At 44.7% G+C, this 27,162-nt stretch overlaps 1 protein-coding gene across 1 annotated transcript in view; it reads right to left on the bottom strand.

Annotated features, from left to right (window-relative positions):
* Positions 1–863: 863 nt before the first annotated feature.
* Positions 864–27,162, bottom strand: part of LOC136571693 (alpha-2-macroglobulin-like protein 1) — a 28,204-nt gene continuing 1,905 nt past the window's right edge. The window contains exons 3-37 of the mRNA XM_066572285.1: positions 26,915–26,965; positions 26,428–26,572; positions 25,717–25,769; positions 25,383–25,403; positions 24,805–24,964; positions 24,139–24,223; positions 23,635–23,746; positions 22,272–22,380; positions 21,600–21,709; positions 20,652–20,816; positions 20,136–20,360; positions 19,176–19,239; positions 18,587–18,732; positions 17,873–18,019; positions 16,498–16,671; positions 15,387–15,492; positions 14,724–14,832; positions 14,404–14,629; positions 14,060–14,186; positions 13,798–13,919; positions 13,573–13,624; positions 13,173–13,256; positions 12,509–12,685; positions 11,207–11,288; positions 10,953–11,109; positions 8,854–8,928; positions 7,955–8,108; positions 6,359–6,540; positions 5,740–5,955; positions 4,372–4,493; positions 3,539–3,629; positions 2,844–2,912; positions 2,488–2,590; positions 1,285–1,326; positions 864–889 (exon numbers count right to left, since the gene is read on the bottom strand). Coding sequence (XP_066428382.1) covers positions 864–889; positions 1,285–1,326; positions 2,488–2,590; positions 2,844–2,912; positions 3,539–3,629; positions 4,372–4,493; positions 5,740–5,955; positions 6,359–6,540; positions 7,955–8,108; positions 8,854–8,928; positions 10,953–11,109; positions 11,207–11,288; positions 12,509–12,685; positions 13,173–13,256; positions 13,573–13,624; positions 13,798–13,919; positions 14,060–14,186; positions 14,404–14,629; positions 14,724–14,832; positions 15,387–15,492; positions 16,498–16,671; positions 17,873–18,019; positions 18,587–18,732; positions 19,176–19,239; positions 20,136–20,360; positions 20,652–20,816; positions 21,600–21,709; positions 22,272–22,380; positions 23,635–23,746; positions 24,139–24,223; positions 24,805–24,964; positions 25,383–25,403; positions 25,717–25,769; positions 26,428–26,572; positions 26,915–26,965 — 4,089 coding nt within the window. The remainder of the gene's footprint in view (positions 890–1,284; positions 1,327–2,487; positions 2,591–2,843; positions 2,913–3,538; positions 3,630–4,371; positions 4,494–5,739; positions 5,956–6,358; positions 6,541–7,954; positions 8,109–8,853; positions 8,929–10,952; positions 11,110–11,206; positions 11,289–12,508; positions 12,686–13,172; positions 13,257–13,572; positions 13,625–13,797; positions 13,920–14,059; positions 14,187–14,403; positions 14,630–14,723; positions 14,833–15,386; positions 15,493–16,497; positions 16,672–17,872; positions 18,020–18,586; positions 18,733–19,175; positions 19,240–20,135; positions 20,361–20,651; positions 20,817–21,599; positions 21,710–22,271; positions 22,381–23,634; positions 23,747–24,138; positions 24,224–24,804; positions 24,965–25,382; positions 25,404–25,716; positions 25,770–26,427; positions 26,573–26,914; positions 26,966–27,162) is intronic.

Below are 27,162 nucleotides of genomic sequence, written 5' to 3'. Positions count from 1 at the left end.
TGTTGTGGTAATTTATCTTTTGGCAATCAGTTCTGTGAAACTAGTACCCATTTTTTCTTATTCAGTATCCCCCTTTTTATGAGTGCTATCTCCCTAATGGCACTGCAATTCCCTCTGGGCCATCTGCATACACTCTGTTGTCTTGTTGCATGTGCTGCATCCTGAAATTCCTCAGATTGTTGTCTTTTTTAAGTAGTGCCACAGGTAAGGATTAGTCATTGGGGTTAATGTCTTGACAGGATGGGACTAGGTGTTGTCAGAGTCTAAATATGCAGTGAATGTGTAGTGAGTGTTATTTTGGTTTCATGCTCTCCCTTCATAAGACTGCTGTACAGCTCTTTTCTGTCTGAATGAACTGGTAAAGTATTTCTTCCTTAGCATTCCCTTGCCTGTTCCTACTCTTCAATTGTAAAAAATGACTCAGAGGATGACAGAAAAATGACTCAGAGGATCAGGTAGTAAACCACATCAGGGTTAAAAATGAGTTTGGTTTTTTTTTCATGGTTGCAGATCAACTATTGAGTTAATTGAATTGAAAAGGGAGCTCAGAGATGGGACTTGGGGATGAGAGAGATTTAAATCACTATGGTGACCAAATGCAAAGTATGTAACCACAACATGCACAGTGTTTCTCTCTTTTTCATGCACTGAAGTCTTCAACTGTCAAGTCACTGCCTTCTTTCCAGGTTCCACATACTTTATTTCACCTGCTTCCAAACTAATGTGTATTAAGCCACTTTTCACATAGAAACATAGGGCAAAGGAAATAGGGTGTTTCCAACACAGCAGGAAAGGGAAGAGCTGGAGCAATGAAGTTTTCCCTCTACGCAGGCAGAAAACTCAGGTTGCAGAGTCAGAGCATACTAGGAGGAAACCTGCTTTGAGGTATCTGGAGAAAGAAAGGAAAGAAAATTAAAAGTGCCTGATGAATTTTTAGGAAGGTGTCTGTGGACTAAGAGACTCTTATTGGATGAGTTGCAATATCTTTTTATCATTGACATAGGCATTTCCAGTTGTACTTAGACTTAGGATGCTGTGAGGACTGCATGGAAATAAAATAAAAAGAGATCATTTTAACCTCCCAGGGTATGCTCAAGCCTCAATGAGATTAATACCTGGGCTAGAAACTGTGCCCACAACCAGTAAGTAGATCCCAATTCAACCTGCATTCCAAGAAGGCTCTACATCACATGACAGGATAAAATGCAGAGCAGAGGTGGGATGCTTTGCCTGCTTACCACCAGTCCTCTGCCCTGTCCCAGCTGGAAGCCTGTTAACACTAACCTGAACTGCAGGGGAACGCATATTCTCTTGCCGAGCGTTCATCTGTAGAAACAAGAGGGGAGGGACAGGGTGGTGAGCTGCAGGACTGCATGGCATGGTAGTGCCAAACTTCTTTTTCAGTAGCACAACCAACCCACTGCCTTAATTCTTCATTTCTCAGACTGTGAATGCAGGAACAAAGAAATGTCTCTAGTGGGTCAGGCCAGCAATCTGTCCCCACAACATGTATCCCACACAGCTGTAAAAGATCACCTTGTGCACTGTGATACCTTCTAATGCAAGGACATCTTTTGTAAATAAAAAACCTTTCCACAGCATGTCCTGATAGCCTGGCTTATTTAGTGATAATTAGTATTTTCATGTCAGATAACACTCTTTAAATTGTATGTACTAAGCACAAAAATTCTTGTACAGGATGAAATAGCAGAGGGAGAGCATATTAGGTGTCAATATTTAGCTCTGTAATAGCTGGATTAAAAAGTGTCCTTTTCTTGCCACGGTGGAAAGGGGAACAAGAATGGAATTTAGTATATGACACATAGTGCTGCTTTTGAAATCTCCAGTGGCAGTTTTTCCATTTTGCTCTCAAATTTTTAAAAAAAAATAATTCTTAAAGTTCCATCTGCTGTTTTGTCCCATACTGAGCACAGATAATCAGAAAGACTCAAAATATAATCAAAATCTCTCTTCTCTGTGTTAATAATTCATTTAGAGTTTTAAAGGGTAGCAAATTATTTTCCTATTTTCCTCTGAGACATGGCAGGACACAATGGATTGTAGGATTACTACACTTTACATGAAATGCATACAACTAAATTCTGCCTTCTAGTGGATCAGGGTAGCACTACGTAATACTGATTTTCAGTAAGTGCCTAAGTGTTCTCAAGAAAGCTTAAAAGCTGGAGAACTCATGGCAAATTGTGAGAGAATTCTTCTATATTGAAGCGAGATGAAAAAAACATAGTCATGGAACACATAACACCCCACATCATAATCCTAGTGCCAGGCAGCCTTGTCTCAAGAACTTTTCTAAGCCACTGGGTACCTGAATATTGAAATTTTGTACAGAGGAAACCCAAGTTTGAAATTGCAGGAGGACATGCACTGGAATAAGGGGGTTGAAGGGAATTAGGGTCACAGCCATAATTATGTCTGAGTGGGGGGTAGAATAGTTACTTTACACCAATGTCAGTGAAATCTCACCTGGCTTATAGTAGTCATAGACATGCACTGTTGCAGCTTTTAGATTCTGCACTTCAACATCTTGTTCCACTGAGATGTTAAGCTTCAGGGAACTCTCACCCAGCTGGAGAGAAGAATGGAAGTGAGTAGAAATGCACTGATCATCTCAAAATCACCTACATACTAACTTTACTCCTTCTGCATCAAAGGGGTTTTTTTCTACCTTTCCAGGTTCTTCCACCCTCTTCCTCTTCTGTGATAAGTTTAGCCTGCTTGACCAGCCTAGAGATTTGTATTTCTAATCTGCAAAAGTCCCCATGCAAAGTACTTCAGTTGCTACTACATGAATGGGCAGTTCCCTGTGGTCTTCCTCTTACCTCCTCCAAGTAGATTGTGATTTTGTCTGGTTTTATCTCAGTCTTTTTCACAAGGGGTATCTTCTCCAGCTGTATAGGAAGGCAAGAGATAAGCATGGTTAACATCAGCTCATTGGCCTTCCCTGTTTCACAGCAGATTTGGAATTTGTTAGTAAGCCTAGCCTGAGGACTAGTCAAGTTTGCATTCCGTGGCATTGAGATTGCTGGGAGCACATCAAGCCTTAGAAAATAGTTTTCAGTTTTGGTACAAGTGTCCTTGGATCATGTTCCTATTGTCATCACTTGTAGCAAAGGGAAAACTGGTTAGTACAAGGTAATGTCAGATCTCTCTAGCTATTGTGTGGAACACTGGGGCATGTCATTGAACAACACTATGGGATTCAACACCACTTTATGGAATATCCCTAAAAATGGCACTGGTAAGTGCAAAGGGGCCCAGTGCATGCCAGGTGATTCTAACTAGGTGCTTTTTCATCTTCTCTCTGACCTCTTCCTGTGTATGCAGTCCTCACTATGAACATGAAAACTGCACAACCCACTTGTGCAAGTGGAAAATTGCCTTGTGAAATAGCCTGTTATATCTGCACTTGTAATTACTGTTCTACGACACTTCTTAAATGTTTGGATATTTCTGACTGAGCTACATCTGGAAAATAGATTTTGATATCCTCAAGGAAAGCCAAAGGAAGTCTTACCTCCTTCACAGAGCTCTGAACAGGAATGAACCCTGACAGCATCTCCACCTCCACCAGGGCCATGTTACTCGTCCCACGGTCCCCTGCATATCTGAAGGAGGTCAGGAGAGAAGCAGGTTAGATGTGGAAGGCAGCACAGCATTTCTAGGAGATACAAATGGACACTTCCAAACTTTGCTCTGCCCTACAGTGATATGAAAGCTCATATCACATGTCTAACTGGTGGGACAAAGGGACAAAAATTGGTCCCCATCTACTCGCTCAATATGGACAGAGATTGTGCAGCAAATGTGTTATGGTTAATGTAGAAATAATATGGCTTCCTGCCATATTATTCCTGATTGCCCTCTCCAAGGTAGAGAAATGACCTTTGCTGTTACAGGCTGAGAGTGGAAATGTTGCTATTGTTCTCTTTCAGTAAGGACAGTAAGGCATGGAGGATTTGGATCAAGACTCTCACTCTAGACGTATGCAGGCAAGTGAAATATGGATAGGGACTGGAGTTTCTGCTGTCTAGTTCCAGCAGTGCTTCACACTACAGGGGGATGCATCTCAGGGCTGGTTCAGCCCAGGATGCCAACATGGGAGCTCAGCTGCTGGTGCTCTGGGGACTGCTGAGCTGCCTGAGATGGTTGCTGTGGTCGTGCAAGACACTACCAGTGCACTGCCACGCTTCTCCAGGCCTTAATTCTTAGTTAACAATCTCCTTGGGATCTATAGAGAAGAAGAAAGTAACCCTGTGTCTGTGATTCTACAGACAGGAGGCTTTCATGGGGTTCTAGTCATACAACTGGGTTCATACTTTTTTCCACTGAAGAAAGAGGATCTCATACCTGACAGACACATGTATGTCAAACTCTTTCCTGACACCATCACATTGTCTTGGTACTGTTTCCACATCCAGGAGAAAGACCTCTTCTGTTTTTGGTGGTGGGATGTTATAGTACCAAGTAGTCTGGTGGGGGAGAAAACATCTCTGTGAAGTGCCCCAGAGTTTCTCTGAGTAAAGCACTACCTGTGCATCCAGCTTTAATGGATTGGTAGACAGTGGCTAACACAGTTGGACTCAAATGCACTTTCTGTTCAGAGATGTGCTGTTTAGCACATTGCATCAGATACACCTGTCAAATGCAACTCAAAACTCAGAGACTCAACTATCTGTGATTCAAAACCTCATTCAGTCCTATAAAAAAAAAAAAACAAAAACAAACTATCTGTTAAGGGGCAAGGAAGCACATTAGCTAAAACAGCCCCAGGAGGAGAAAGAAGTGTAACTGTTAACTCTTGACATGCTAATAGTCAGTAGCTCTAGGTCTCAATAAATAGGAAAATACTGGCAGAACAATTACAATCCCTGAAGAAAGAAGAACTAAAAATTGGAAGAAGACAGCTTAGCAGGCAGGAGGATGACAGTCATCCAAAGAGCAGCATAGGCCAATCTTCCTCCACCTGCCTGGTGACTGACTGCCTCCCCAGCACGTGCTCATCAGGTGTCTTATGCTCATTGACTGTATGCAAGTGTAGTATGGTTCTAGTTACCTCCTACATGCATTAGCAATTAATAATTGGTGTGTCCCCTTGACTAGACACTGCTTGCAGATTCTCTGTGAGCATCATAAGATTCTCTGTGGGCATCATCTGAACAGAAGTGACCCAGCAGAAAAGGTGTTCACAGGGAGTGACTTGAGTTCTTTGATGGATGAATGGCTCACAAGTGAACAACTGTCAACACTGCCAGAAAAATATGTATCCTCCTGATGGACCAGTTGTGTCGGTGTACTGGAATAAGAAGACTGTGGTACCACTTCACTCCTCATCTCTGCATGTGATAAACACCCAAAGAATTTTGTGTAAGAAGTGTCCAGCTCCTGAAGCAGTGACACCAACAACAAACATTCAAAATCAAAGCATGTACTCTTCTGTGTCTCATTACTCCTGACTTCAGATCTACTGGTTTCTTAATAACAACATGCCTCTGTAGGATAGGACAGCAAAGCTGAGACATTTCTGAGGAGATACCAGAGATGGTTACATGAAACCCTGTCAACAAAGTACACCTGAGTACCTTCAAGTTTGACATGATTCTGCCTAGAAGGCAAAATCCTACTCAGAACTTGAGGCTATAGTAGCTGCTTAAAGCCAAACCCCCCTTCAGTAGTCAGAGGCAAAGCCTGAGAGCTCTGTTCCTCACGCGTACGCACCTGCACATAAACGCAGCCACTGCCCGTCGCTTGCACTGTGTAGCTCTCTGTGTCTGCAGGGAGAGATGCCTGATGCAGGACCAACTTGTTGTTCCTGTGCACATGGAACTCCAGTGGAGAAGCCCCCTTTCCCTTCACTGCCACCTTGACATCTCTCATCTCCTGAGGAATCAGGGCTGCATACTGAGCGAGGGCCTGCAGGCTGACAACCGTGTCCTGGAGGGAGAGTCAGAGTCATTTAGCTGCAGGACAAAACCCAGCACAGCAGTTCAGGGACTGCAGAGAGAACTACAGTCCTCATGGCCCTGATTCACACTCTGACACAGGCAGGCTCTATCCCACTAAGTGCATAGGTAGGGCCTGTGCCACAGGCAGCAGGATGATTTTTCTTACCTAGAACAGGCAGCTTGTGAGCTCTGGGCTTAGCAGTGCCAGAGATCCTGGGTAATCCTAGTTACACTACACAGAGAAGAGTTTCCCCATAGCACTCCCTTTCCCAAACAGGGCTCATATACCTTTGTCTGCAAAGGATGGGTCTAGAGTGACATGCACGTGAGAGATGTGCACATGACTCCAGGCACAACAACATTTTCCCCCATGATTTTCCCTGGTTTGTTACCTGTGTGGAAGCAAATCCTCCAAAGGCATTTCTTTGTGCACTGAGCCAGTGCACAAGCTTGCTCACTGAGGCTTCATTAAATGATGAGTCTGGTTTGGAGACATGAGCCAGGATGATGTAGGCTACTGTCTCAATCATGGAAGAAGACGTTTCATCAGCAGATTGAGATGTCAGTAGCTGTGCTGATGGGGGAAGAAATATGTGGAAGAGAAGAACTGTAGATCCCTATATATTCAAAGTTATGTCTCCAAGCTTCAGCATTTTTGCTGTTTCTGCATTTGCCTAGTATAGAATAACAGGACCCCCTGTGCTGAAAAGCTCTAGGACTCATCTTTCCAATCACTTGTGCCTTTTGTACAGAACTTCTCAGTCTTTGAGGGTGAATTACTGTCAGGCTACTGGAGGAGAAAGACTACCCATCTTTGCTGGCATCCTCACTATGCAGTGCATAGTGAAGGGCAATTTAAGCAAGAGCTGGGCTCCCATTTCAGGTTCAAGCTCACAAGCACTGAATACATCTGAGTCCAGTTGAATATTTTCCTGCAGTGGTAGTAGGAGACTAACCAAATTCAGCTAAGAATTTAGCTAATTTTGCCAGGCTTAATTGTGTAGGAATCTTCTGCAATGGTACAAGTGTGAAAACCTGAAATGCTTTTAAATTCAAAGTCAGTTTTCAGAAAAAACCTTCACTTGTTTGCATAATACCAGCCTCAAGACTTCAGAATTTAGCTAAAGTCCTCTACAGAGAACCTTCATTATGTTTATCACAATGGAAGGTATTTTCCTTCTTCCATGTGTATTATCACAGAGGCAGCTCTGAACAAGTACTGCACTGAATGTGTGCAATTCTACTCCTTCCTGTTCCAGCTGGCAGCTTGAGTGGCTATGCAGTGAGCAACACTCAGCACTAGTAGCTGGTCAGGCTGAAAAATCCTCTCTCCCTTTGTTTTTTTAATATGCTATTTTTCAGCCCTCAATGTAGTTCACCACACTGCCAGACAAGGAAATGTGAGGAAGAACTTACTTAAACCAGCTTAGGTAATATTATCAAATATTTAACCATAGGCTTAGGTGCTTTGAACACCTACCCCAGAATCCTCACTCAGGACAGAAGTCTATATTTTTTCCCACGCTAATGAGACAAAAGGAAGAACCAAGCTCAGCAGCACAGCAGTAAAGGCCCACCCATCCAAGGGCCCTGAGCTGAGTAGCACAGCAATGGGGAATCAGTCAAAACATTTGAATTTTTCAAGTAAATGTTCTGACCAGCAGCTGAACAGACATGGTGAAACAAGTTTGCTCTGCAAGATCTCTTGTACTATGTATGAATTGCTGAAGAATTACAGGAGCACCATGACACAAATAAGCATTTTAACTGCACAAATTAAGCATGGATAACCTCTGCTGCTTTTGATTAGAAATTGTTTCCTGGGTCTGAGAAAACTAGAGATTGTCATAGTTTGAATAAATTATGATTTTCTGACACAAAAGTGTATTTGTGAATAGCTAAATCTCCCAGAATACTGCAATTAAATGCTACAGATATCAGACCTTCAACACAGTCATGATCTCTAGGACCCCAAAGCAACAACCTACCAGTTTCCTTCTGTACCATATCCAGGAGCAGCTTTCTCATCTCCATGTCCTTACTCAGTGTGAAGACATAAGCCATCAAAGCCTTGACATAGAGGCTTGTCTCATCAAGTGTTACATTCTTGAGGCAATGTAAGGCATTTTCCAACATGGTGTCCTGAAAAAGGAATCCAAACCAAGTGAATTTCCTCTGACCAAACACCATGGTGTTGTGAACATCTATCTCAGACACATCATTGATGTACTTTAGTGCTAGCATCTCTCCCAGGACTGTGAGATGTGAGGTAGAGTGGTCAAAGCATCACTGACTGTGGGTTGAAAGCAAAGGTGTGCTGGACTTATTATTGGGATAGGGGATTGCTAATACACTGGAGAATCCAGCTGTAGGAAGTGTCTGGTAACATGCTGGCTCAGAATTGTCAGAGACTCTGCTGTGGGTGTCTGATCCTGAAGGGTATGATGTTTTTAGAATGTACCATTAAGCCTGGAATATCATTTCTTTTTTTCTAGAACCGTCTACACTTGTCTTGAAGATCACTGCTTTTATGTGGGGGAAGGGGGACAGTGCATACCTGAAAAGTAGTCTTTTTTTTCTCCTTCAGCCCTGTTGATCAGTTTAACAAAAACCCTTGCATCTCCCTGCAAACCCTTTGTTATTTTCCAACACAACTGTTTCCCTTGAGATGAGCTGGGAAAAGCAAGTGCTCTGCTTTGCTGCAAATCAGGCCATTTATATTAAGAACTCCTCACCGAGATAAAATTTTCCTGATTTTGTGTAGCAAGGTGGGAATGACAGAACCTTTCACCAGCTCACGCTGGGTAGTCCCTGAAGCCCCCAGCCAGGGGAAGAATGAATGGAGGAGCATGCCCCCAAGCCCTGCAGGAGTTCAGGTGTGACTTACATTCCTCTCCAGATGGAGCTCCACCAGTGCAGCAGCAATATATGCTGTTAATGAGATTGTGTCGTCCACACCACCCTGCAAGCACACAGACAGTCATCAGGAAAGGACAAACCGAACCACTGCTTGCCTGTCATTGCATAGCCCCAAAAACTGCATCTGAGAGAGCACAGCAATGTGCTTCTGGGCATTCCTGGCCAGGAAAGCCCTCCAGGCTCACTTGCTGAAAATCTGCTTGCTGCAAGTTTGCTGTTGAGGGCAGTCTCAGCCATGTTGTTCAAACAGCCTAGACATCCCTTCTCATAGAAAGGCATGAAACAAACTGTAAAGCAATTTATCTCATTAAATATGTTACCACTGTACACTTGAATAAAGTTTTTATGATGCAGGATTTGCACCATAAATAAGAATTTATGCAAGTTTACATATAAGTCATCTGGCTTTGAGAAACTACAGGATAATATGTGTTTAACAGGCTTTGAGGAGCTGCTTTTCATCTCAGAGGGCATTAATTCTTGGAGAAGTTCTGCTTACATCCTCAGATATGAGACAAGAATACATCTAAAATGAGAGGGGGAAATTGGGCTAAAATGCCAAGAAGTGTCATTCACACTGACTAGAAGAAACTTTTTAAGTGTGAGGCAGGTGGAGGTGCAAAACCAATTCCAAAAAGTTCTGTTCAGATAGAAAGCTCAAGGTGGGAAATTAATGACAGTCAGACAAGGATGAACAGTCTACCTGTACACTCTGGTTTTATTTTGTACTGCATTCAAATTTTAGGAAAAAAATGTGTAACCCTTTGCTTTATGAATGTAGCAGCCTGTTTTCTTTCAGAAATTTGGCTTGTATTTAACATGGGCAATTTTGTAATCTGACCAGTGTGGATTATTTGTACCTTTACAAAGGCGATGAACCCAAGTATTGCCATACTGCATACTCACTGCTCAGTACCTAAGCTCTGGGGCATGTTCACCAAGAGCTTGGTGCATTTCCAGCTACATTGCGGGCATCATTTGGGGGATGACAAGCTCTAGGAGGAGTCATATTTTTGGGGCAGTGGAAGGACAACTGAAGATTGTCTTCAGACAATCTTGTATTAGAGTACAGAGTATTGTGCACTGTAAGGTATGAGAAGAGGGAGAATCCAGCCAGCATATTCTAGACAAGCACTAAAATAGAAAAAGATTTCTCATTTCCCTGTGCCCTTGAAGTGCCTTGGCACAATTAGCTATGTTGTCTTTTGGCTAGAGTGAAAATTAAGAAAGCCTAGCAGAGTCTAAAACCTCACACAGAGGAGATGACTGCTGTTTTAGGCCATGTTTTTCATTCAGGTCTGGGAAGATGCCTTAGCTGTGCTAGGCCATGGGGACATTGCTTTGTGCTACTGCTTGTCAGGACCCAGGACATCCCTCTGGCAGTCCTGAGCAGTGAAAACCCCTGCCAGGGGTCTCAGAGACCCTGGCACAGAGCCCAAGATGCCTGTGGTTTTGATTGTGACCCATGGAGGAAGTTACCAACCTTCAATGAAGATCTGCAAGCCATGACAAATTAAGTAGAATGATAGTGAATTTATCACGGGGTGAAAAAGTCAATTTTGGGGTTTTTAGAATGGGGATTCAGGGGGGCAAGATGGAGGAATCTGGGTATGTCCAGCCCTTCTCCTTCTTCTTCTTGGCCTCCATCTTCTGCTGTGACGTTGGCACTTTTAGATTGGTTTAGAGTAGAAGCTCACTGTCTAACATAGGTGATAGGTATTGGAAAGTTATTGTAAACATTGTACACGTAGTTTTAAGTATAAAGACATAACGCCACCCCAGGGGCAGGCAGAGTGCCTCTGACTTTCCTGCTGAGCGGACCTTGGCAGGACAGGAGAAAGAATTTTATAGATAAGATACAATAAACAACCTTGAGATCGAGAAATGAAGAGCTCTGACTCCTTCTTTGAATGCCAGGCTGGGAAAAGAGACTTTCTAACTTTTCTCGGGGTCACTCTGACCAGCTAAAGATCCCAACAACAGCTCACAGTGGAAAAGGCTGAGGAAGCAACCCCGTGCGTCACCATGAGTTCCTCCTGCTCCCACTCCCATGTCTGGCAGCCATACCTTCAGGTCATTGTTGAAGAGCTTCCCCACGCTCTGGAAGCAGCCACTGGGCAGCTGGTGCTTCTGCAGCCAGCGCAGAGCGCTCTGCACGTGGTCCTTGTCGATGTGAATGTGGGAGCTGGCCTGCCCAAAGGACCTGGCTACAAAAGCTGTCAGCCTGTGACCAGGGCACAGAGAAATCCCAGGTCACAGCCAGGAGATGAACCAGCAAGGACAACGGGTTTAGGGTGACAGTAGCAGTTCTGGTCACTCACCACGTGTTGCCCTGCTCATCACCTTTCCCAAAGGCACTGTAGGAGCCATCGTCATGTTTGTAGAGCAGCTGACGCTGGTACCCTGTGACAACAAGACATGGCTGATTGTGAGCACCTGTAGCACCTCAAACTGTATCCCAGCCATGGGAAGATGGCTCCACAGCAAGAGGATTCACCAGTCTTACAGTCAGACCTGCTGAGAAAGGACACCAGCCCCAGCTCCCCCTGCACCCCACAGCATCAGTGTGACAGAAGCAGCTGCACAGCACTGCTGAAGTGGCCAGGAGGCTGCTCTACATTACTGGAGCTGTTTGGAGCCAGTGCTGTGGGTTCCTGCCCTGCTGTTTGGCAGAAGGGTGACATGCTCAGCCACCTCATGGCTCCCCATGTGCCAGGGAGCCCTCAGGGGTTTTGCTGTGAACAAAAAGGGTGGTAGGAGTGAGGAGGAAGGCTTTTCCTAGAGGGGACACAAATGAAACACTAATTACTTTTCAGCACTCCTCCTAACCCTGCTGGGACTCAACAAAACACTTTTTTACAGGATGTACAGGAAGCAACAAAGCCATGCCTTTGAACCTTGAGGGCAGAATGCTGTCTGCATCTGTTTGGTCTACCTCCACCCTCCTCATGGCCTTAGTGTTTACCCTTTGTTTTTCCTCTCTGCCACTACCATTCTCTTGGGTAGACCCCGCTCTCCCAAATACATGAACATGATCTCAGTACGTGTTTGCAATACCAGAGAAAAAGGGGGAAAGAAAAGGAGTCAAATCCTGTCCAGACAAGGAGACTGGCAGGCTGAAATATGAGGCACATTACAACATGAGACACGAACATAGGCACTATATTAAATTCAGATTATACTGGAGAGAATTTACATGACCCCAAAATATATTTTCTAAAACACAGGGAAACATTAAGCTACTGAACTCCTATTTACTCCCAAAGGCTACTCGTTATTCCATGTAATAGCAACTGATGCCGTCTTTTCACAAGGTGCTTCTGTGAGCCTTGGGCTGATAAGGGAACGAACAGGCATCACATAATGATGGAAATCACTAATTACCTACACCTTTCTCAAAAAAGCAGACTTAGTACCTCAATTACCAGCAGAGACAAGCTGTGCTTTCTTCAGAAACTTTTCTTTCCATAAGACATTTCCCTTTTCTCTGTGATGCCTTTCTTTGTCACAGCTCTGGCAGTCACTCCCACTCCTGCCCTTCAGCTCCCCACCACATCTATGCCCCACACTCTTGATTTCTAGCCGCTTCATTTTGCAGCAGAAGGAAGAAGGACAATGCTTACCTATTATCAGAAATGTCAGTGCTATAGCCTTAATTTCTGGGTCCAGTTGTTTAGTCTTGTTCAGGTACTGGAGAATGAAGATGTTTGGTGCAAACTGGACCATGTTCTGTTCACCACAGCCAAAGGGCATGTCTAGCAGCTGGTCTAAATTTTGGAGTGCTGGACCCATGATATCACCTTACATTTGAGAGGAGAGACATGAGAAAGGAAAAGCACAGACACTGAGCAGTGTGAAGCAAAAGGACTGCTGCATTCCCTAGGCTCTGCTGGCATCCTAGAAAAGAGCCAGTCCCTCCTGAACAGACATGATTGAGATTTCTGGTGACCCTTCCTACATTAGGCCAGCACAGAAAGGAAAGCCATCATGGTTCTGGGAGGAGGAAAGGAAGCTTGAGGGGGTCTGAGGAAAAGTAAAGAGAGCTGTCATTCCTGAGTGGGTATCAAGATGGGAAAGGAATTGCAAAGACAACATTGGTGGAAATACGCAAGGATTGTTTTGGTTCACTTAAATATTGGAAAAGATAACTTGATCAATATATCTGAGGCTAATGTCACACCCCTTACAAATTATCTCATTAGGAGCTGGGTCAATGCATCAATAAGGCCAAATCTTTATGCAAGTTTTTTTCACTATAGACCCAAGAGCAGGAAAAGCCTTTCTCACCAATCACAGAGAACGTGACTCGGGCAGATCCCTCCAGCACTTCTGCAGGCAGAGTCAGGGAGAATTCTTCAGAGACGGTGTTATCTGAGGAAGGCAGAACCCAGACATTTATCCCATGGAAGAAGCTATTTGTACAAGTGAAACATCCAAGGAGACCCAGGTGAAGCATAATGTGACATCGAATCACAGGAGCCAAGACTTGCAAACACATGCCTTAATACAGGAAATTTTGCCAGGTAAAAGATTGACAAGGACAAATTATAGTGGTTGTTCTCCCAGGCAGGATGGTGCCACCAGTGCTTGCTCTCTGATTCATTCCCTCCCTCTGGGTATTTGCAGTTACCCTGTCCCTTCCATCCTGGTCTCATATCAATGGCAGTCAGGAATTTTTGTCCCCTACCTGCAGGACAGAGAAAGGCATTTTGGGTCTTCTCTTGTAGGACACCTCCTGGCTGCAGATGGAGAAAGAGTAGTTCAGATAGGGAGGACAGGAAAGGAAGTCACCCTGCCTTAGCAAGTTGGTCTGATGTCCAAGAAGGGCCTAAACTTCCTGTTAGCATCTTGCTGACTGCCCCAGGGGACAAACCCTGTCACCAGGGGTTCTCCACCCTGAGATGTGACCAACCTTCACAAGCAGAGATTTTATCACTGCGTCTCTCCCTCCTTGCAAAGGTGTCACAGCAATCTTGTTAGCACACAGACTGTGTGACTCTTCTGCCACGCTGCTCACAGTGACGTTCACTCTGCCTGCAGGGAGCACAGGGACACGTTGCTGAGCACTTCCAGCAGACAGCTGTATGTACAAGCATTAGATCCAGACATGCAGACGTGGGCAAACTCCACCCCTCCTCCCACGAGCTGCCCCGCATCCCTCTGCCCAGCCTCACCCAGCTTGGTCGCCATCACGTTCCACACGAAGGTTTTTGCTTCGTTGGCACAGAGGCAGCTGGTGAACTGGCAGCTTGGACAGGCATCCACCTTCAGTTCTGGGGTCTCTGTGAGAGTGGTGTGGACCTGAGCGTGGTTGGATGTACAGGCACACATTGGGTTAGTGTTAGTAACAGGCACTGCACCAAGCAGCAAATACCTGGGTGATAAAGTGCAAGGTTATGCTTTATGGCCCAGATACCAGCATCAAGGGCTCCTGAGGAGCTCAGAGTTTGTCTTTGGGCTCAAGATTTTGTTCTGACAGAGGCCATGTAACTGGGGAAACTAGCTTGGAGGGACTCACCTGGATACAGTCCTTGAGGTAGTTGAAGACAGTGGCTTTTAGCTTGAAAGTCTCTCCTTGGATCACAGAGTATGGCAGTGATACATCCACAAAGAATGGCTGGAAGACCCTAAGAGAGGTCAGAGGTGAGAAACCAAAGCCAATATCGGCAACACAGAAGGTGTTGGCATTCCATTCTGTGATGGTGTCAGGTACAGCAACTTGGAGAGATGCTTGTCCGTCATCCCTGCAGCAAGAAGCAGAAGAGGAGGACATGCTTAGAAGCAGTCAGAATATTCCAGGAGTGTCCCTGGGGAAGGATGGCAGAGGCTGTTACCTACCCAACAGATACCAAATCCCAAATCCAGGTCTCTGGGAAAAGCGTCCGTGGTTTTGGCTTCTCCTTGTCATCAGAGTGAGGTCTAGAATCAGCATGGGTAGCTTGGCTGCCTGGTAGGGAGCAAGTGATACCTCAGAAAACAGCACATATAACTACAGGTGAAACTAGCTCTTCATTCACAGGCAATCTAACACAAACCACAAATGTTTTGTGACACAGAATGTGAGTGGACAGGGCTGGTGTTTCAATGAGAATCTGACACAGTGGGGGTATATTTGGGGAACAGAGCTTTAGGGAGACAGAGCTGGATAGAGTTTAGCCCAAGGCTCAGTCTGACAGATCCAAATTTGGTCTGGATGCAGCAGGAGACAGCACACTGAAATGGAGTCACACTCCTTTAAATAATCTGTGAAAGTGCTGGTAGAAAGCACACTACATTCTGTATGAAGAACAGTGAACACAGGGACACCAAGAAAGCATGGAGATTTGAGCTTCTACCTGTGATTTGTGAATCAAGTCCATTGAAATGGACACAAGCTTTGTTGCTGTTATACACAAACAAGAAACACAGCAGGATGGGGCTCAGTTGTCTCAGCTGCAGGCTGGCCAGAACTGGGAGAGGGAAGACCCTTCACTAAAGAAGTTGGACATGTCTGTTCCTTACCAAGAATAGAGTTTTTTCTTAGAAATATCTTCTTATGAAACTCTGGAAGCACACAGGAAACAGGTTTCTTGATTCTAGTGTTGGTAAATATTTTCATGCGCAGTTTCTGGGAAAATAGTACAGACAGTAAATCATTGATAAATAAAAGGGAACAAGGAATGTTGAAATTATCTCATGATCATGGGTATCAAATGAGGGCTGGTGGCCAGTGGTGAAACATTTTTAAATGCTGCTTCTTTATATGCATAACTTTGTGGCTCAGACTCTGACCAGTGCATGAGGAATGGAAACCAGTTTCTGAGGAATACTGGGAGCAACTATTTCTTCTCATACAAGCAGATTTCAACTAGATGTGCACTTCATATGCCCAACCCTAGCAATGACACACAGTTTAAGGAATAATCATCTAGGAGACAGCACAATAACATGACTTTTGAAGGGAATCAGGTTCTGTATTTTTGTGGTAGAGTTCGGTCAAATTAAGAAACCCATGCTATTCAGACATTTTGGGTTGTTTTCAGTGTGTTGTTACCCTCTTCTCCTATTTTGAGGTGCTTCAACTCATATATTTTGCATATATTTCATTAAAGAGCATTCTGCCAGAAGCAGCACTCAGCACTTCTTGCATTTCAGTTAGCAGACATGTTAACACTTTTCTGGCTATCATGCTTGTTAGCATATCAGTTTATTTTGTTGTTTGTCTTGACAGTTAGCTATAAAGCCAAACTGTGAAAGACTTCCTTTTATTTAAACTGCTTGAGGATAAGTAAGGAGATGCTCAATGAAACACAGAGGAAAGCAGTTTGTAAATACAATAATAGCCAAGTAGTGATTGGTCAGAATATGGTGAGGTACTCAGGTGTTACTGCTGTATTCTTGCCACCCACCCTTTGTAGTTATGGGAGCCTGAAGTAAATTTGTTCATTCTTACATTATCTTCTTCTTATCAGGTGGTTTGTACTGTGCTTACTCAGCTTTCCCCATAGTCCCCAAATGAGTGTGGCTACAGTGGACAACATGGAACAGATGACTTCTTGTAGGCATTCAGGACAGCATATTGGAACACACTAGGGGAAAGTTGGGAAAGTTTAGAGGAGGTGTAGGCACTCACCTTAAACAGGTTATAGACATCAGCCTCACTTTGGTACCATGGTGCACCCATCCTAGCCTTTTTGTGGGGTCTGGGCTGCTGGGGCAGGCAAGGGTATGCCTCAAAGTCTTCCAGGCGGTAAGGCAAGCCTCGTCCTCCAAACATGAAGCTGTTATTGAAGATTTTATAATACAACTGCAATGGAAAAACACAGGTTTTCAAACAGAGCTGGCCAACAACCACGTTTATGGGTCAAACTTTTGGGTTGTAGCCTTCTATTCCATATTGAAGAGCTTTGCAGTTGAGGAAGTTGGCACTGACCCAGCTTACACTAAAGCACATAATATAAAGGACATATATAGGATAATATATACTAAAGGACATAATTCCAAGCAGTGGATGTAGACAAGCAGCTTTTAGGCTGCAAGACAGTTCAAGCCTTTCAACACCAGGGTGCAAAATTAGGATAAAAATGTGTCAGTTTAAATACAAGGTATTGGCACATCTGATCTACATATTTAAAGATTATTACTTTAAATACCTGTCAGCAGATGATGCAAGTGCTCTGCACTAGGACAGCATCCCTATGAAATGGACCACCAGATCACACTGTGGGCCCTATCAACTGGTGTAGTGCATCCCCCTGGATTTGGTGAGGCTTCTTTGTAACACAATGTACTGCTATAATTTAACTTACTACTTTGCATGAGGCATGTACCTGTTTTATGTCTGGTACACATTGTGGATTTATGCTAGGATTTTCAGGTTTTGCAGTATTTTTACTCCAAGTTTTATATTAATTCCTCTGAAACACGCAGCTGCTTTAAGGTAGGTGCCTCCAACCCTTCTCCAACCCTCAGAATCCACCTGGGTGCTGACAAAATACTGACCACTTTTCACCAGCCACTGTGTGCTCTGGGTGCTCTCATCTAGCTACTGTTTTCTCCAAAACACTGATCTGTTGCATGGTTTTAACTCAGCAGTGGTTGGGGCAGAGAGATAGGAGGACCCTGCCAGGGCAAAATTCCATTTTAAAGGCTTAACCTCACAGTTTGGTGGAAGATGGTAGAGCAGAGATGTGGATGTGAGGGAGGCTGATAAGCACTCTCCCTCCAAGCAGATAGCACCAGCATCTCCTTGAAGTGGCCCTCTCTGCCTCCCCCTGCAGCGCCATGTAGCATCCACCACCCTTCAGGCAGAGGCTCACAGCACAGAGCTGAGGATGAGAGACACGATCACCCCATAACTGCTCAGGAGAGGCCGATGAAGGGGCATGGCAGGGCAGCCACCTAACACTGCAGCTGTCCTGGGATGTCCTGTGGGCTTCCTGCCACCCATGCATGGAGGCAGAAGGCAGGCAGATGTTAGGAAGTTGGACAGGGCAGGCTGCACTCACGCTGTGTGCTGTTGGGATTTTGTTGCTCTTCAGGAGGACGCTCTTGTCGACAGCTCGCACAGAGCACAAGGACCCTGGAGCAGCCATGAGGTTCAGTCTGACTTGTGAGCCTGGGACCTCCTCCTTGTGTGAGAATTCCAGTGCCACCTGCAAAAGAAGACAAGGTCTGGGGGCTTAGCCTTGGAGAGTGGGACCCTCTGACTCTTATATGTCTGGGTTGCAGAGGGAAAGACTTTGAATAAGGTAGGGAAGGGGGATGAAGTGCTGAATCAAGCCATCCTGGAAATCCATTGGGAAGGTTAAAGGGGCTGCAGTGCACACAGCCCTAGCCAGAATTCCTCTACCACCACACATCCACCACCCTCTGATCCAGAACTACCACAGGGAGCTAAGCAGACAGGTTTCTCTTCTGTGTTAGGGAGCATATGAGGGACAGTGTGTTCCCAAGTCACTAACAGGGAATGGGGGGAAAAAAGAGTTCAAGGGAACCTGGTTTACTCCTTGAGCAAAGCTTGCCAGTTGGTGTTGTGGAGAGCAGAACTAGGAATTCAGGGAGAAGGAACCTGTCTTGTTTCCCACCCAAAATACTTGGGCATCTGGTTTTGCATATATCCAGCTTACACCATTTGGATGAGGATAAAACAGGACCAGGAACTACAGCAGATCAGAGCACATCAGCAATGCTATCACACTCCTTGTGTGATTTCTGCTTACCTGATGGCTAAAGCACATTTCTACATCAAACTGCTCCATATCAGCCACCACCTCTCCGTCTGAGAAGATTGCATACACCAGAAGCTTGATGTCGGGCAGGAAGTCATTGCCAACAGGCAGAGTCAATGAGAAGGAGCCCTGCAGATCTGCACTAGGCAGCAGCAAGGAAGAGAGGGACAACATCCAAACAAATCAACTCACTGGAGTGGGACACACATTAAGAATCAAAAGAGGGACTTAATAATTTCTACCTTGCAGATAAGAACACCCCACAAAGATAATGTCACAAATTAGTAATAAACCAAGCATACCAGCCATTTCTTTGACTCATGTTTTCTCCAAATGTACAAGATAGCAGCAAAGTCATAAGATTGGATATTATATCAATTAGACAAGACAGAAGGAGCAGTTGCCTAGAAAGACTCTGAATTGAGAGGAGATTGTGTTGGTCTTAGGAGAAGGATCACCACTAAGAACTCAGTTCAATATTTCCCACCTGTGGATAAGAATAACACCTGCAGACAGAGTCACTGGAGAGTGGTCAGTTTTCTGGAGTGTGTTACGAGACACTTCTCATGTTTTTACTCACTCTCATGCTGGGTAATTGGCACCTTCTTCTTTCTGCTGAAAAGGATCTTGCCTTTTGCTATCACCTAAAGAAAAAGAGAAGTGCCACTCAAGGGTCTGAATTACAAGAGCATGAGGAGAGTGTGAAAAGAACACAAGAGAGAAGAGAGAATGGCATCTGACAAATGTTGCCCCAGAAGTTCCTCTGGCAGGACATGATTTCCATTTCCATCTCTGCAGCAGAGATGCTGATGGTATAACTGGGTAGGACTTGAGAGGTGTTGGTTAGGCCATGAGAAGGTGGGGCTGCTTGCAAAGCCAGGTACTTCTGAAGCTATGGGCTATGAAGCTCTGCTCTTAAGACCCTGTGAACTCTGATGTTTGCATTACTAGTATCCAGTACTTTTTGATCCTATGAGTGAGTTCAGTCCAGTAACCAAGACAGAGATAACCTCTCAGCTAGGTTTTAGTCACACCCTTGTTTTGACTCACTTACTTGAAAGTGGACTTCATGAAAACTCTATTGCATACCTCTGGTGTGCATCAAGGCCCTGTGCAAGGCCCTCTCAAGCTTTTCCCTGCAAAGACACAGGCGGGGGAATGTCAGCTGCCCCAGAGATTGCCTCTTAGTTCTCAGACAGATTGCCCCAGACACATATAGACATCCGGGGCTCACCTTCTGGGCAGAGTTCAGGCTAGCCAGCCAATGCCATCCATGTGGACATAAGAGAAAGTAGGGCAAATGGCAGGCATCTATCACCCAAGCTTAAGTCAAGACATGGATTACAAAGCAATGCAGCTGGGGGCTAGGAGCAAGTCCAGGAACTGGAAAGCAGGCACAGGTTTGGCCAGAACAGAAGTCACAAGCTGACTGTCTAGGAGTAGCTTTATCTTTCCTTTGAGTATCTCTTTGCTGTGAGAAAAGGGTAAAATGCCAGTAAGCATAACCTTGCCCTGAGAATCAGCTGTCTTCTGTGCTCACCAAGTAGTAGAAATCAATGTGGTCTTCTTCAGAGCTGAGTTTATTCTGGGAAAGGATATAATCCACCTGCACTTCCTGCTCTTGATCACAGAACATCATGTCATCCTTGGCCTTGATCTCCAGGAAGCTGTTGCTCTCAGAGTAGAAAGGTTTCAGCCAATGGAAGTCCTCTCCTTCAACTCCACCAGAAAATGAACTGTTGTCACCTGGAGGGCGGTGGGTACCCTTCCGAGCACATAAACACAAGGTGGCAATACAATTGGTATCAAGTGATGCAAGGGAACTTGTACACCTGCTGAAACTCTGTTATCACCTGAGCTGATGGCAGACTGCACATCTCTGTGCCTAAAATAATTTGTTGAAACATCATTTTAAAGTCTCTTACAAGATTTCTTCTTACAAAGTTTTAGCAAAAATCTAAGCCTAGTAGATTTGACCACAATCTCATTTTTCCTCTTATCTTTTCATGGAACAAACCCCACACCAGACAAAAGATTTTCAGTGGCTGGTACTCACCCTCAGAGAAACCATCGTGCTGTTCCAACTGGTGGTATCCAGTGTGAAGTGAGCTTCCCCCATCTCATCTGTGAGGAGTGACAGCTGTGTCTCCTCATCATTGACATCAACTATTAGATGGACTGTTTCATTACTGAGGGGAGACTCTTCACTGCGGAAGATCATCTGTAGGGAAAGGGGGGAAGTTAACTCCCTGTTGTGCCAGACTCTGAGGCACTGTCAGTGCTTAATATTAATTGCTTCTATCACTTGATTCCCTCAGCCCTTCTAGCTTTCAGATCAGTTGGAAGGATCCAAATAAAAGTCCAATAAATAATGAAACCAACAATTTGAAGCTGTTCAGGACTGGAACAAAATAGTAATACAGGCAAATGAGACACCTCTGTTGGGGGAAAAGGTGAACTCTTCAGACTCTGAGGTGTTTCTTGGACAATGCTGGAGGATCTTTGATGATCAAAAAGAGATTTGTCCCCAACAACTTAACACTTGCTGTTCCTTGCCCTCCGTGCTGAGGTCAGTACTGGCCCAAGTGAAAGTGTTTCTAGCCCCAGGACAGCAGTCCTAGCATCACCCAGGTGACCCAAGCCAGAAATGAGTGCCAGTGAACTGATGTGCAAGGCTTTAGAGATTTCTGCCAAGTTACCATGAGTTTTCATCCAAAGGGAATGTTATGTGCCTGCTGACGCACCCCCATCCCATATGCACAGATTAGTTTCAGGAGATGCTCCTGAAGAAGCCTCCAGAAACTGCAGCTGGCCCCAGAATTCCAGTCCAGGAAATATACTATGTTAGGATGGGGAGAAAAAAATTTATTCTACACAAGGCTTCACTCCTAGTTTCTGGGTGCCAGCAGAGCAGCATTGACTTTCCTGGAGACTGTTCCTTTCTTCCCACAAGAGGTTTTATCTGTGATGCATTCTGAGCAGAGAAGGGATCCATGAATGTTACCTTCCCTGTGTATGGTATCCCTTGTTTGTAGAATGGATGGAGGTTGATAAACTCTACAGCTTTCTTTATCCATGCAACAGAAATTTGAGCCGTTTCCTCAGAATGGGCTCCTGGGTGGGGAAATGAAAAATCTGTTGAATCTCAAGCAGTGCTCTTAGGGAAGCAGAAGTAAAAAATGTACTTCAACACTACCTACAACATCTACAAGCTCTAAATTTAGGAGAAAAAATACATTCTTCTAGGATATTATTCCATCAAGCTTTCTGGGCTTCCTGCTTCATGACATGATGCATAATAGGCTATAAGTATCTATTTACGTATAGATTTATGTATCTATTTTACATATAGGTTTATTTGTTTGTGTTTTTTGAAGATAAAGGGAAACTAGATGACTGTTTAAACAGTCTAGGACTTTATAACTGGCTGAGGAACACCCTGGTGTCCAAGCAATCACTATGAAGTTACACACATATGAAGGAAGGTGAATGGTGGAAGGATTAGGAAATCTGGTAAAAACAGACGGAAGAGGTACTAGAATAGAGACTATTGCCATAACAGAAGGACATGGGAACCTTCAAGTTACTTTTTCAAAAGAAATTTCACTGCCACATAAAGACCAAAGCCAAAAATGTTGCCTGTGAAGAAGAGAATGCTCCACTTATTATCCAGTACCTGTTCCATTTTCCACCACTTTTCCTTTTGCAATTATGTAGCTGTCGGCTTCATTTATTTCCAGAGCTTCTGTCTTTATTGTGAAAGTAGCGCAGCCATCCTTATTTGTCTGCACAGAGAGGAGAACAGAGAGAATGAGTGTGGTGTGGAGGAAGGCAAACTGTTCCATGGATGCCAGGCAATCCTAAAGAAGTATTTCCAGATATTTTTGGAACAGAGGAAAGCTCCCAAATCCTAACTGCAGAAACCCATCATGGATACCTTAGGCAGAAAAGAAATCAATATGCTTGGATTAAACAATCACAAAAAAGTGGCAAAAAAAAAGTACTTAAGGCAAATCACATAAGGGTTAATTGAATCTCAGGAGACTGGATTCAGCCCAAATCCTGTAGCTGAGAGAGCATGAATTTCATTATGGGAGCTAAAGGTCTCCCTGAAATGCTATGACTCTGATGAATAAAGCCTGACAGTGTGGCTTTCCAGACATGACCATTCCTGTGACATGGCCGTATGAAACACAGGCATCCTGCCAGGTACAGATGGCAAGAGCTTTGCCAATCATTGAGGCAGAGCCTGGGTATAGCCAGTGTTTCTAGCCATGCCTGAGAAGTGCTCCTCAGAACCTTTCAGGGCCTCTTACATGCCATGTGGAGCTGGCATTCAGCTGATGTTTTGCACAGCTAAGACTGCACAGCATTCCAGCTGGAGTGCATTTTAAAAGATGCAGAGATCCAGCTAGATTTTTCTATTCTGGCTCATTGCTGGCTGGTCTGACATTTAAAAATATTTTCCTGTGACTTTCAGGCCAAAACCCATGCATCTGAAACCCGTGGGAAAAAAACAAATGCGAAGCATAACCACAAAAAATAATGGACACAGATGAGAAGAAACTGTAACCAGCAATGGACATAATTTCAGACCAGACACTAGCAAGTTTTAGATGACTCATTGTGCAGGGGTAGAGCAAGAAACAGGGCATGGATCCACAGTCCATGTGGTGCTCTGATAGCATGATTATTGGTGGGCATGGTCACAGGGCTGAATAGGCCAGTGATCTGAATAGCCCCACGAGATGGGGTGATCTGATTGCACACAATGTGATACAGACCCTTGGAAAAGGTCCCAGGCACCACTGCTTCCCATGGCTTACACTTTCTCCCAAAGCACGGAGGCAGGAATACACAGCTAGAGCAGTAATTCAAGCACAGGGTTATGGGAAGAGGAATCAGTGGTCTGACCATGTCCAGCAACTGGGAAGACACCAGACTGAACAGGTTGGTGCCCATCTGAGGTGCATTGCAGCAGGTTAAGGGGGCAGAAACAGATTTCCAGACACTTTTTGATCTCCTGTTTGTTCACCTACCCAGCTGTTTTGCTTCTGAATCGCTGAACTTGTAGAATTGCCTTTTGTGTCCTGGGAGCGTGTCATAACAGTGATTTCTACTTTCCCTTGAACAGGCTTCCCATAAGTATACCTATGTCAAAAGAGAGAAACATTCACCAAAAGACAGTCTGCTGACTGTCAGCAGAAATATTGGTATAGGACACCTCCCATCCTCATCAGGGGAAGTGGAGCCCAGAGAGCTTTGCTTTGTACCATGTTTGCTCAGGAACTTTAGCTCATCCTTTAAAATCATTTTGCATCCCTCTCCACCCACTACACCCAGCATCTTTAGTGTCCTTCAGCCTCACAGTAAGTGACCAGGTGTGACAAGGAGCCCATTCCAGAGTGTGATCTGTCTCCCCAAGACACAGGGTAATGCAAAAAGATCGTACTGACAAGTGGAAGACCACATCTTTTTCTTGAGCAATCTGGAGGTGAAAGTGGAGTCAAAGGGCAGAGATCACAATGGTGTCATGTACTCACTTGCCACAGACAACCAGCTGAAATTCCTCATCTGATGTAGTGATATGTGGAGGGTGCTCAATTTCCACCTCAAATTTTTTCAGCACTGTATTGGTAGAGAGAGAAGAGAGTAGGATAAGGATGGAAGAAAAAACCAATGGATGGTATGGATGACTATGGACACTGAGAGAAGCTGTAGCTGCAGTTCAGATGAGGGAAAGACAGTGACATCTCCAGTTCTTCAGCACCATGCTGCAGTCGAGTTACTCCCTCCAGCCACACCACCCTGTACTTGCTGCTGCAATTGCACATGGGACTGCTTTCTACTCTAGCTCAGGCAAGGCACATGGCACAAGGTTTTGTCTTTACCAATGCCAATTAATGGGACCAAGGCATGATTCCACTTCCCATTACAGGAGCTGACTGGAGTGGACGACACACCTAGCTCAGCAAAATGTGCTCATTACAGGGCCCAGATGCAGGTAGAATGAGATGTCAGCCCACGGCCTCTCCTTTGTACCCTGTGTAGCTGCAGAACCTCCAGCCCCATGTGAGATGTGCACACAGACCCACCCATGCTTGTGTCCATTCTGTTGTTCTCCCAAGGCAAAAGGTGGGATGGACACTCTGCTCTCTCCTCCAGCTACCCACACTGCTTTTCCCGCCCCTCTGATGTTGGAGTCTCACCATATTCCTCAACACTGAATTTTTTATAAGCCATGTTCTGCTGCACCGAGATGGTATAATTCCCAAGGGATGCTTCAGATGCCAGGGGGAAGGATAGATCCACAATGCCATGATTTGACTTTACATTCAGCCACTCAGCAATATGGTTGTATTCAGGATCCTGTTTGGGAAAGGACACGCAGAGCCACAAGTCACATTGGGCACATGTACCTGGCAGGTCCAGCCATACTCAGGCACAAGAAGGCACTACAAGGGCTTAAACTTGACCCAGTAGAGAGGACTCTAGATTGCCAGGAGAGATACCTTTGCTTCCCTCCAGTATTATTTTAGTAAACTTAGGAATTACAGAGGCTGCCAAGAACAGTAAAGCTACTGGGAAGTGGCAACATCATAACACTATGGGAAGGAGAAGCAGCTGTGCTGACCACCTAGAAGCTGACCACACAGAAAAACCTTCAGCTGAACCTGAACTAAAACCATAACTTCATGAAGTTACATTTGTGGCACAACTCTGGGAGTGAAGGATCACAGCAGAAGAGACAGATATATATCCCTTTGGTCACTTCTTTGTCACTTACCAACAGCCATATCTGGGAATACTGTAAAAACAAGAGAAATACAATCTCAGTTTTGTAAAACAGCATCCATGTGAACCAGTATAAAGAACTCTGCCTGACATGAGTCCCTGAACAGAAATTCCTGTCCCATCCAGACCCCACAGTACATCTCCTCCTCCCTCTGTGCCAGCTTACACCTGTCTTTCTTCAAGGGACCAGTGAATGAGTGGTTTCCTTCTAAGATAATTTATTCTTGTGGCTTAACAGGTATGAAAGGAGATATCTTGTTCATGAGCCTCTCAACATGTCTCATGCTGAAGCTCCTACTTCTAGAAAAGCACAAAGTGATACTCACCTCATTTTTAATGACCTTAAGGTTCTCATCAAGGTTCACAATTCTAAATTTCACTGTAGAAATAAAGAAAAACATAGTAAAGTATTCTGGCTGCAACATGTCCTTGCACAAACTTGCTTCTCCTTTTCTATGCTCCAGTATTCATGTCTCTCTGTTTACCTCAGAGATGCTCAGGTCTTTTCCCAACCAGCCCTCCCCAGAACCTCCCACCCCAGAGGGCTTTGTCTGGGCAGCTTATACACAGCTGTGTGCTGCAGAACCCCACTGCCTTTACCAAGAGAGATCACAAATTGGGGTAAACAGTGGGCTTGTCTATAGTGGAGTCTGTCTGCAGTCCATTCATATTGTGAAGACTGTGGGGACTCTGTAATTCTACAGTTTGGAACTGACACTCTAGGTTTTACTCAAATATGAACAACAGTCTTCAAGGCTGTCCAGTGTCCTGGAGAGCCCTGGCTTTCCCTTTAGGTCTCACTAGAGATATGGCACCAAAACAACACCCAGGAACAGCAGGTTGGGAATTTGGTGTAGCACACCTTGGAGGGGAGCATCCTGGCTCAAACTGTTCCTAGAAACACTGGATAATAGAGATCTGCTTCCTTCCATGTCCAACAACCTTAGCTTGCTGCACTTGGTGAAATCTTCCCTCCAGGTGTGGCTGCTATCTTGACCCTTCCCTCCCCATTTCAATATGCTGCCTTCTTGCCTTACCTGTTTCTCCAGGTTTGTATAAGTCCTTGTCTGTCTCTATCAGAATTATATTCTTCTGGGGCTTGACCAGAACTTTTTTGTTACCGTCAAGGAGCACATTGTCTCCACTGTGGATCAGGACATGCAGAGAAGCCACCTCCTCTGACTGTCAGGTTAAAAAAAAACCAACAAATTACCTCAGACTACAAAGAGCTTGAAAGCAAACCAGAGGCACTTGTCCTTCCAAAATCTCCAATGTCCCCCTCCTCCTTTCACCTACTCTGATTAAAGTCTCTCCTTTCCCCAGTCGTAGTCTTCTTTTTTTGTCCAGCTTCTTCATTCCCTTTTCTTTGCCCTTCTGCTTGTCATGTTTGCCTCTTTCCACATTTATTTTTCCTCTTTACTATCTTTCCCACCCTGTATCTCCAACATTAACATGGCTCAGGCACAGGAGAGGCTGAAGCCCTCCAACTTGTAAGAGGAGAGGCAGACAAGAGACATGTCCTACCTCTGTCTCGGAATCATCTGTTCCCACAGGAATTAACATGAAGTCTGGCACCTAGGTTGATTGACACAAGGAAATGGAAGAAAATTCATCAGAAACTTTGCATCTTATCACATGTATAAGACATCATCTCACTGTTAAAAAATCCCCAAACTTCAGAGTCCAAATTCTTCCGTATGACTCTGTAACCCACTTGTGAGGGAGAAGCAGTCACTGCCTCGTTAATGAACTGACCAACATGTCCTTCTCCC

Source organism: Molothrus aeneus, chromosome 2 (genome assembly GCF_037042795.1).
Source record: "Molothrus aeneus isolate 106 chromosome 2, BPBGC_Maene_1.0, whole genome shotgun sequence".
Lineage (NCBI taxonomy): Eukaryota > Metazoa > Chordata > Aves > Passeriformes > Icteridae > Molothrus > Molothrus aeneus.
This window is presented reverse-complemented; position numbering and strand designations above follow the sequence as displayed.